This window comes from Drosophila biarmipes, chromosome 3L (assembly GCF_025231255.1).
Source record: "Drosophila biarmipes strain raj3 chromosome 3L, RU_DBia_V1.1, whole genome shotgun sequence".
Classification (NCBI taxonomy): Eukaryota; Metazoa; Arthropoda; class Insecta; order Diptera; family Drosophilidae; genus Drosophila; species Drosophila biarmipes.
In genome coordinates, this window is record NC_066613.1 from 10556804 (window position 1) to 10568264 (window position 11461).

Below are 11461 nucleotides of genomic sequence, written 5' to 3' on the forward strand. Positions count from 1 at the left end.
GAAAATGAATGGCAGTCAGGCCATAGATCAAAACACGCCTGCTGAGCACGGCTTTTCCGCTCCTTCCTCCTGGTATTTGTGTTTGTGTGTGTGCTTCCTATGCGTGTGGGCTGTCAGCAGGTGTGGGTGTATCTGCGTGTGTGTGCCGAGCCTGTTCGGTGTTACATAAAGTAGGTCAGTAGTAGTGCCGTGCCAATAAAAGTTAATGCTTCCAGGTGAGATCCTGGGCATGTGTGTGGGTGGTGGGCTCGGGCCTGTTGATATTTTTTAATATTTATAGAATTTTAAAATGCCTGTTAAGTGTGGGTATTAAACATTAAAATTCGGAAACCAGTTGTAACCGCTTTTCAGCACACTTTAAGTCAGGTGTTTCCACGCTATATGACTTTTCATAAAAGTTGAGCGTTCTTGATCGCGATCTTGCCACTCCATCAACTCTCGGAGCTCCCCATTTTTGTAGTGAACTTTAAGTGCAGTGCACACTATCTTCTTAGCTTCTGCACAGCTTTTGATGATTAATTTGTCTTATCTTGCCTTCGATAAAAAAGTGCAGTGCTCTTTGTGCAATTTTTAGAGCTTTTTTAATAGTTGGACAGTTACTGTTGAAAATGGATGAGACTGGAATTTTGCAACTCAATGACTATTGCCTCGATTTAATATTGCAGCTTATGGATACAAGGGGAAGAATCAATTTCGCCTATACCTGCTCGAGATTCCGAGACGTTTTTCTTATCTGGTCACGTCGTGGATATTCAAAATTTTCTGTTATTGGTTTCGTTGAGCCCTGGGAGCTGAAATTACTAAGTCTTGTTGCAAAAAGTGTAAGAACATTGCATTTATTTGTTGATGATTTGGTTTGCTTTTTTAATGACAATTGTTCAAGTAAAAAACGTCTTATTGCTACTTCCAACTTCTGCAACTTGATCAAAACAATGGAAAATCTAGAGTATGTGAAGATAATGCAGATACATCCTCACCAGCTCACTAGACTTTTTTTAAAGGCGCTCCAGGACTTACCCAATTTAAGGCAGTTGCATGTATCCACTCCAAGTAAGTGCTATAATTGGTATATACAATTTAAATATAATGTATCTTTTTTTACAGGGCGAGAGAGTTTTCGAAAATTTCACCGGTTGGAGTTTATCTCCATAGATGTGAAAATTTCTTCCAAAGACTTACTGCAATCTTGCCGATCTCTAAATAGATTGAGAACTCTTCATCTCTCCGAACAAGTGAGCAGTTCTAATCTCAGGGGTATTTTAAAGCTTCTTCCACACTTACAAGAACTGAGCTTTTGGATAGATCGATCCCACAAGTTGGAACTGCTTACCTGCCATCGAGATCAAAGGCGGTCTCTGACAAGGATTTTTGATTACCTGGGCAGAGAAAGAAATTTAAAAACCCTCAGAGTTAGAGGAGAAATCGTTGCTGTAGGTGAAGCCGAATACCTGGCCAATATAAAATCACTAAAATCCCTGGAGTGCAGCTTCACAGATCCCGATTTGGTGTCACATCTCTTGGCGCTCACATCCTTGGAAAGCCTGAGAATAAGGTACCTGCATCCCATAGACATATCTTCGACTTATTTGGATATAATTCGAAAATGCAAGGATCTGCGCTGTCTAGACATCTACGACCAAAACATTAATTCTGACTTCGTCTTGAGAGCCTCCAAAGTACTGGAAGATATCCAGTCGAAGAATACGTTACGTCTTTTAACCCACGGCCGTCATTACTCAGAAAGGATGAGGGATTTATCCTCGATGAACTTGGGGAGGAATAATCAGTTTTTTGTGTATTCGTAAGCCACGTAGAGTATTAACAATAAATAAATTTTGCAAAAATATTAGTTACTATAGTTATTGTTTATTTATAAAGAAAATTTTACAAGCCAATGTATTTCGGGTTGACTTATAGACTTACTTTTCGTAAAATGTGTGAAAAACCCAAAAAAAAACCCTTAAAAGAAAATTGTTTATTTATTTTTGGCCACCCATTTGAAAGCCCCTGCGGCGCTCGAAGCCAAAAAAAGTTAAAAGTAAAAGCGTCTTGGGGGTGGAGTGGCATTTCCAATTATGCGAAACTCCGAACTGTTAATGAAATGTGTCAGAAACAATTTGGCATAATTTTTCACTTAAAGCTAAAAACAATTTATAATTAGAAAAGGCTCTTAGAACGGGAACACAAGGACAACGACGAAATGATGGCACCTGTTGGGCAATCTGCAAAGTCGCACAGTTTTCTCTCACTCCGCAGTGACAATGAGCAGGGCGCAGGAAAAACAAGCAGTGATTGCGGATAGACAGGGACAGACAGGCGGGAAAACAAAATGGCAACTTGGGGAAGGAAGTACGTCAAGTGTGGCGGAAGTGGGCTGCGAACAGAAGAGAAAGTTAGCGGCCATTGTGTCCTGGCAGAGGAGATAGCGATGGCGGCGGAAATGATTGTTTCTATTTTAAATTTTGCCAACTGTTTGACGGTTAAACTTTTCCATTTATGACGGAGGCGTCTCATTCTGGTTAGTCTCAGTAACACACAACTTTATCTGCTGCGAATTTCCAGGTAATATTACTATTAATTATTGACAGGAAACATTTCGGGACCCGGCTAAATGACCAAATCTCTTCAGGACTAAAATCGGTGTCACCTTTTCTTGGACTTGTTCTATCCACTCAAACTTAAATTCATGAGCCTTAAATTTTCCTTGGCCATTTCCTAAGTTGGAGATCCAAATAGCTATTTGAGCCAAATGCAAGGCTTGAACTATTCAAGGGTTCCGCTCTTGTTTTTGTCCTGCGGAGTAATTTACTTGTTTCACCAGTGCTTGAAATTGATTGCCTTGCTCTTGCCGTTTGAGAACTTGAGAATGTAATTGCATTGTTTGACAAAGGCCCAAACAAAACCGTGTGACCTTTTCACTGTTTACAGGCTTGACTTACGTTGCCCTCGGGCGGAAGTCTCGAAGTTTTTGTCAAAATCCCTTGGCTTGTTGACACTTGAACTAGCTTGACATGGCGCATTGCTCCAACAGACTATTTCGTAATTGAATATTTCGAAACATTTTAAAACGTCGTGCAAATTTTCGATGCCAGGATGCAGAACTTGGCGAAGTGTTTCAATTAAAACTTGCTCAACTTGTTGACATTTATCGAACACAAAGCCATCAGTGTCGCATCCTTTTCTGACTCGGGTTTTTGTCGTGCAAACGCCCTCCCACATCCTGTCCGCCCCTATATCCTGGGGCATCCTCAGCACGATGGTAGTTCTTAATGTCATTGTTGAAGGGCTCCTAGTTCCCTGGTGGCAGACATCTCAGAGCCATTCCCATGATAGTTTCCGAGGAAGTGCATTTGCCAAGGACATTTTGCAGCAATAACCAGAAACAGAGCTCTGCAATCAATGAGTGACATACATCCACTGGCTTCGGGAGCTGATGGCTGGCCAAATGGAGTTAAGAGTCATTTGAATTATACCAATAGTTTTCTCGTCTCTGTTTGCTCCCAGGTAAAGCATTTTCTACACACTTTTGTAGAAACAAAATTTTACCTCTGGCTCTATGTAATTCCATAAATTAATTCTTTTTTTAAAACGGCAATGTGTACTTTTTTGCGTGTTTAATTACCGTCCAATTTATTGCTTTTTTGTTTGTATTAATTTAGAAAGCTAAAAACGCTTTGGTACTTAAAAAGCCCTTGCATATACCACACTTATTTGAACATTAATGACTGCAAACAGGAAAAAATAAATTAATGTTTGTGTCTCATTAACTCAATGGCCGTGTCCATCGATGCATTTAACAGCTGCTCTACGATTAATTGACCTACTTTGGAGAGGAAAAAATGAAAACTCAAATGCGTTTAAATTATCAACATGGCTTGGCTTAATGTCAGGGCTCATAGTCTGGAATTTATGTGACACGCAATATGTTTGACAGACTTGCGTCTGCGATTCTGGCGGGATCTGAGATTTTCTCACACGCGTGCGAAGCGATTGCGTTTTGTTGCCGGCAAAATACACATAAATAATCCAATTAATTGACAACGGGGCGACACGAGGCATCCTTCTGGGACCCCGAATAATTGCTTTACTGCCGCCCCACCAGCTCAAAGTGGCGGTTTGAAGTTTCAGACACAGTTTCAGGTGTATTTGATGGGGCCCACACCCCCGAGACCCGCTCGAAATGGCTAATTGGTTGCACAGAAAGGCACATAATTGGCAGGACGGGTAGCGGGCCAATCAGAACCGGAGCAGCGGCTTAATTGAATCTGCCCAGAAGGGTTCTCTGTAATGGAGGAACGGTCGCCGGGGAACACAAAATATAGAGTTTCCCATCTACGGCTGAAGGGTAATGAAGGTTTCACATGTATTTCTAAGAAACCATAAGTATAAAATCAAACAGCTAACGTATTTTAAAGCCATCAAAAATCCATCTGGGTGCTTTAATAACCGCAAAGTTTTGTACAAAGTCCTCGTATATGAGCTAAAATAACAATGACTGGAAAAAATGACACGAATTCTCCTTTTCGCTCCATACTTTCGCTTTAAAAAATATAAATAATTAAAACCAAATAAAGTTCACTTGCCGACTTTAACGGATGAATCGATGCCGAAAGTCAGCGAACCGATAAATGCGAGTTCATAATTCTTCGCAATGCATTTTGTAATTAAGTGCACAAATATTTATGCCCGGCTTGAGGGGTGATATTTTTTCACATTAAATACATAATTAGCGCTGCTCTTTTGTATAATGTATTTTAATAAACCTTCGACGTATGCCTTAAATAAATATCACACAATGCATTGACCTCGCAAGCCTTGATTAAAACAAATGTACATCTGGCTTTTGAGAGCGAGCCGCAGAAGCAGATATATTTGAATGCATTTTAAAGGCCACGGCCCGGGCTTTATATGCATGTCGGCCTCCTTGCTGTGCTTTTTTCATCAATATAAATATATTCGTGCCATTTTTTTCCCGCCACCCTTATCGCTGTGTGTGAATGGAAAACCCGCAGCCGAAATGTGAGAATTCATTCAATTGCAATTGCAAATTTGTGTCACTGAACTGTGAAACAATAAAGATTATCCGGGCCGGAGATGAGAATGCGATGTATGACCGGGTTTCGGTTACCAATTTAAACATCAGTTGGCCTGACTTTCGAGCGGAGAAAGGCATAAAAGGATTTATCTCTTCCGTCAACGGAAGGACTTGTGCGTTTTGAGTGAGCCAACGGAAGGTGAAGTATGCGGCTAATGAGAATGGAATTAAGACAAATGCGTGTATATTTAATGCCAGACCTGGATTGATCGCAAACGAAGAAGCCACAAGAGTCTGGTTTCACAGGCGAGTGCCCGGGCATCCGTTGACACTCTCTGATTAAGAGTGGTCAGGAGAGACCCGGCAAATTGGAAAGTTCTTTGTGTTTCTCGGCCATTGTTTGCACTGGCCGGGACCGAGGACTGGCCAAGTTGCGTCTGGATTGGCTATTTGCATGGCACTCAACTACTTTGCCGATTTGCTCGCACTGTCTATATGTCGGCATATTTAATTAGCAGCAGTCTCACAAATTGCCCGACAGCTGACAAATTATGCCAGTGCCTGTGTCCTTGTGCGACAGGACGACAGGGGGACAGGAGGGCAGGCGACAGGACTCGGCCACTAATGCACTCGGCCTAAATAATTTAACATTCATTGTCTCTTTCCAGCGATGGCTCTCCGGCTGTGTGTTTTCAACGAGTTTTCAGTGCGTAAATAAAACAGAGCCTGCTGCTCGATGCTTAGTTTGCACATTGCCACTCGCATCACACACTGCGTGTACGCAATTTGCATTGCATTCGAGAATGCCCTAGGCACTTTCAACACCGCCGCCCACGCACACACAGGGCCAAGTGCCAGCTGTTGACTATTAAACGCCAATTCCAATTTGCATCTGGCTTAAAAATGGCAATTGCAATACCTTGCCAATCACGGGCCCAAAATCCCCAAATTCTACAAACATGCTACCATCCCTTTGATCATTTCATTTGATTTTGGCCGAACTTTCACCCCACTAGCACTCATTTCCCAAGTTTTCCCAAGTGTCATTATTTAATTATTGCTTAAGCCGCAGCCCAGCCGACAAAATGCCAGCGCCATGAAATTCCGCTCAATTGCATTTCCCAAAAATAAACACCTGTCACTCAGGTGGGCGGGTGGAAAGTGCAGCCCATCTGCAAGTAAGAAGTACAAATTGAATTTAATCAAAATGCAGACTTACTTGCAAAGTAAATACTGTCTTTTTCCGGTGTGACAGCAAAATGTCTGCGATTGTATGCGTTTAATTTATTTAATTTCACCTGTATGGGCTGCAATCCAATAATGTTGTCGGCAGGTGCAAATTGAATTTGTTTAATTGTCGTTGTGGCCGGGCCAAGTCGGTTCTTAAGGTAATTTATGGCACTTATATAAAGAAATTTTAAAATGATTTATTTGGAGCGTGTTTCTCATATAGCAACACATAAGTCCTCAAATCTCTTAATTTGTTCAGTCGAAAACATAATCGTTTTCTACATATTTTGTTGTCACCTTCATCAGCTTAAATGGTCTAGTTAAAAGTTTGAGCTGAAAGTAAATAATTATTAGGGGGTGCTGTGTAAAGAAGTTTATTATGACACACCTGACTCTCATTTAAATTCAGCTCAGTAACCCTCTGAAAGCGAAAATTATGTTAAGGGTCTTAGACCACTGATCAGAGTTCATACTTACATAATCAGGAGGTTGTTTCAAGCATAAGCAAATATCTAAATCATTTTGTTCCCACAGATCACGGCTTTTCACAACCACGTACTCAAGGTCCTCTAAAAACTTCTCGCTTATTCCCTTGACGGGCACTTTAATGTGAAACGATCTCAGCTTGTGACAGTTTTCCAGGAGTGGTTCTAGGCACCTTGGAAAGGGTTCATCCGTAGGGTGGTGCTCGGAGAGCACGTGCACATATTCAAGATCTTTTAGTTGAGCCAGAGGCTGAATGTAAATCAACTTCTGAAGCCCACATGAGATTTTCCTCAAACCCTTTAGAGTTACCAAAGCTTCAACAACGGATCTACTGAGGTATGTATCTTGGGCTGTATCAAATAGAGTTTGTGGTGTATCGATATATACCTCATGCATAGTTCCTAAGTGTATTGTGCAGAGATTGTGAAAAAGATGAGAGGTTGGCATGAATATGGATAGCAATGCAAAGGAGCGCAGATTTCGGACCAAAGGAGCTGGCAGTTCTTCATGTGCAGAGCCTCCACTGTAAATCATTTTAAGCTCCCTTTCTTGGGGATCAAAGGATATGTCACATGCATCACCCTTGATCAGTACACCAAGCTCCAAAAACTGATGCATCGTCAACTCCAGTGACGCGATCATTGCGTCAGGCAGTTTGATAACCTTAAGGTTGCCCAGTTTCGTAAGTGGTTCAAGATTAACAGACCGATAAATTTCAGCATAAGAATTATTTCGAATGCAAATGGAAAGGAAGCCTCGGGCAGATAAAAATAGTTTTGCATCTTGACTTGAGACGGTTATTTGTCTTCTGAGCAAAAGTGCGATTTCCACTGAAACTAGGTGACCTCTATTGAGTATGTTCAATCGGTTGAGTGTTGGGTGCTGCACTAGGTGCCTAATGCTCTTGGGATCGCAAAACCCGCACTCCAACATTCGTAGACCCTTGATTTTTGCAATGACATGAGCCATCTCGTCATTAATATCAAACTGTAGGCACAATCGGACTAATTTTGATCTTTTCTTCTCGCTGAGCGCTTTGAGAAGCTGCAGAATGGGAACCGGTTGTTCTAAATTTGAGTCTCCTTCGATTAGAGACTCGTACTCGGAGTCCATTCTGGGTTGTTTGGATCTAAATTCCTGGTCCATTTCCAATTGCTCTGGCCTAAGCCAAGTCAATTCGCTTTCCTCCATATTTACATCATCATCAGGCAGCAGAAACTGCACTTCCTTTGGCATTGGGGGTTTTCCGATTTCCAACTGCTGGAGCCTATCCAAAAGTGCCAGCCCAACGTAAGCATTATCTCTTTCGTTATCGTGTGGCAGAAATTTCAATTGCCTTAGGTTGGGACAGTGACGAACGATTTGAGTGAGCTTTCCTTGGTCGGAAAACCGATGTACATTAACTTCCAAAGTTACCAGTGACGGGTTATTGATGCAGAACTCCACCAGGTCGAACATCCCAAAGGAAGCTGTTATGGTCAACTTGGAAATATTGCGAAACAGCCCGAGATTGCTCATTTGATGATCTGCAATATATGAAGTAAAGACACAATATAAGGCACAATATTGGAAGAGCCCTCTTGCCTGCAATGTCCACAGTTATCTCCTTGAATGTCGGAATTCTCATCGGATCCAAAATTATACGCTTAGTTTTGCCCTGCAGTCCCATTACAATTTCATCGAATATAATATCGTGTTCTTTGTTATATTCCTGAGTGTTGTAGCTCAGCTTGATGGTTTTAAGAAGTGAATTGCTCATCATGGCCTTTATATATACGTCCATGTACTTGTCTCTCTTTTGCTCTGTGGCTCCTTTTAGACTTTTGTGAATCTCAAGAAACTTCATGGTTATTCTTTTATGGGTACGCACATGCAGATGATCGATTTCCAAGCGGTCGTACATTTCTCTCGACCAGTCCCAAACGATTCGGCGAAGTATCTTGCAGGTGGCAGCAAAATTAAAGATGTCACCATACTTAACCGGGTACAAAGATTCATTTCCATTCTGCACTTCGCAGCTTGTCTTCAAAAAGTCAAGTATGCGAAAGAGATCATAGTGGCTTATGTCTGTTAAAGTCTTTGTAGAATCCATTTCGAGGTAGATACTCTGCGTAAGCTACTGTTTACCGGGCTCTAACGATCGCAAAGTCGCATCCGATTCGCGCTACATTCGACAATACACTGCTTCGTAAGCTCAGAGGGGATTACTGAAATGTCAATATAAGTATGAGTACATAAGCAGAGAATGCCTTATCAGCCTGCCGCTACAAAAAAAAGCTCTTCATTGGGGTGGACCATTCTTTCATTTTGATATTAGTAATTTTATGTTTATTAAAACAAGATTCATCCAAGAAAGAGATGTCGAGATGTAGTTAAGTAAGGTAGCTGAACTTACTAATTTTCGTCTTGAATAAAAAATAGTTTTGTAGTATTGACGAATATGTATAAATATAAAATAATATTTGCTGCCTTGGCATAAGTGGGCTTTCAAAAGCTTTGGCACAGTTTGAGTTCTTCAGATAAGCATTTAATGCATTTCTGGCTTGCTGAATTGGAATTTAGGACATAGGAATTTAGGACTATAAATTGACTGATTAGAAAGTATATTTTCTTTTGGTTTATTAGTGCATACATACAAAAACGAAGTTTTTATGAAATGTAATAACAGAAAGCATTAACCGAGTTGATAGGAGGGGTTACGTTGTGCCGCTCATAAGCCTGCGGACATCATTACTTAAAAGTTGTGGGCATCGCTGGGATTTATGGACTGGGCTGCGTCTTTTGAATGAAAACTTAAAGCGCAGTTGAAGTTTGTTTAAAGTAGTTGCCGCGGCCAAGTGAAACTGGCAGCTGCACTTAATTTGCAGTCATCTCATTTGTTTTGCCAACCACCCCAAGCACCCCACCGCAAGTCTCAGGAAGCGTGCATTTTTCTCCGCCTTTGCCGCGTTTTTTATCCCACTTTTCTCGTACCCCTTACATCTCTATCTCATGCTATGCGGTTGGGAGGGAACAAGGAACAAAAATGGAGAAACTTTAGAAGCAGTTACTTCTCGTTCTGCCCACCCCCAGCAAATCCCTCCGCACCCTTAATGTTGTGGTGGGTTCGTGTAATCTACTCAAAGCAAATAAATTTTTAATGCTGACTAATGTAGAAAATGTGAGCAGAAATTTACCTGGAAAACTATAAGAGACCGTGGCATCAACTTTCGCATTTTTACCTCAGCCAGCCGACTTTATGCCAGCTCCCAGACCTTATCCTCAGTCTTTAGTCCTTCGTCCTGCTTTGCAGCAATTTGCAACAGGACTCTACAAATTGAAAACGAAGCCCCGTTGCCTGCATATTTACTTAGGGCTGAGAAATCATTTTTAAAGCATAGCATTAAGTTGCAGTTTATTTGATAACCCGACAGTTTAAGAAGGCTTTGTCAGGGAAAGAGTTGACCTATTTGCAAGTGCACAAAGTTGCCAGCATTTTGGGGCATCGATTGCGCTTGCAATTATGAAAGGCAACAAGAAGCGCAACAAATTGGCAAAAATGGCAAGTCATTAAAAATAATTTAAAACAAACATCACAGAAAAGTTTTACACCAAAAAACTTGAGGACGTCTCAAATGCGAAAGTAACTGAGACAATGGGCGGGCAAGGGGGTGGCAGCTGAAAATTGCAAGACAGCAGCAATCGCAGCAACAAATTGGCAAAATTCATAACGAGGAAAACAGGAACATGGACGTAGCAAAAAGGGGGAATCTTTAGAGAAAGTTGGTTTTTTCTAATTTTAAATTTTTATTTATTTATTATTTTTTTTGTATTATTTTATTTATTTATTTTTAACAAATGACAGGATCAAAAAAGGGACATCATTTGGAATTAAGGAATTATTTCAAGAAATCTATTAAATTTAACTAAGCTGTCCAAAAGTATGCAGTGAACAACGGATACTCGTCCTTCGGAACAAATTGATTGTACTTTTGTGATTTCAAATATTGTTGCTTTGTGGAACCCACGTTTAATATTTTAACTTTTTTTGTGGACTTATGAGAAGAAATTTGTTGTAAATATTTTGCAAGGTTTGATTTCTTGTTTCCGTGTTGTTAATGTGCTCTCTTAGTATTTATTTTCGTATAGATATTCAGCAATTTCATTATCTTCAATTTAATATTTCTGTTTAATTTGAATTGCTGAAATTGAAAGTACCTTCGAGCTAATTTGTACCTTTTCGATCTTTTTAATTTTTCGATTCGACTTAGAGTCTAGATTTAAGACTACGGCCATGCGCAGAAGTGGCCAGACACCCCACAAATGGCTCGAAACAGTCGCAAGTGACAACGAGCTGAGGACGCCAAAGGATGCTGGTGCTGCCACTTTTGCAGTTGCCTCTGCCAGCCGTTGTTTTAGTTGGTAATGAAAGCAACTGATGTCCAGGGGCAGGGGTGGTCGGAAGCTGGCCAAACATTAACGAGCATCAGCGAAAAACTTGCAACTCGCAGACGCCTGCAACTGAATCAGTTCTGCTGGGGAAGGGGCAGCATTGCATTGTTTGCAAAACGCTTCGAGTAAATTATGCAGAATTGCTGCAGAACAGCCAAAGCCGACGCAAAAGTTAAGCGCCCAACAAAATGGAATTTACATTGCCTTTCACAACTTGCCCGCCGATGTCTTTGTTGTCTTGTTGTGTGTTGCTTTGTATTTGTGCGAGGGTTTTTAATA

General features: G+C 41.0%; 2 protein-coding genes across 2 annotated transcripts; one reads left to right on the plus strand and one right to left on the minus strand.

Moving 5' to 3' along the window:
- The first annotated feature begins 600 nt into the window (after positions 1-600).
- LOC108027986 (uncharacterized) lies at positions 601-1825 on the plus strand. The gene is made up of 2 exons (XM_017099611.3): positions 601-1050; positions 1105-1825. Exons 1-2 carry the CDS (start codon positions 609-611, stop codon positions 1803-1805), a joined length of 1143 nt encoding a protein of 380 aa, XP_016955100.3. The 5' UTR covers positions 601-608; the 3' UTR covers positions 1806-1825.
- Positions 1826-6253: 4428 nt separating this feature from the next.
- On the minus strand, positions 6254-8943 carry LOC108028079 (uncharacterized). The gene is made up of 4 exons (XM_017099722.2): positions 8336-8943; positions 6743-8277; positions 6654-6686; positions 6254-6598 (listed from the first exon to the last, which is right to left on the minus strand). Exons 1-4 carry the CDS (start codon positions 8841-8843, stop codon positions 6521-6523), a joined length of 2154 nt encoding a protein of 717 aa, XP_016955211.1. The 5' UTR covers positions 8844-8943; the 3' UTR covers positions 6254-6520.
- Between the last annotated feature and the right edge of the window lie 2518 nt (positions 8944-11461).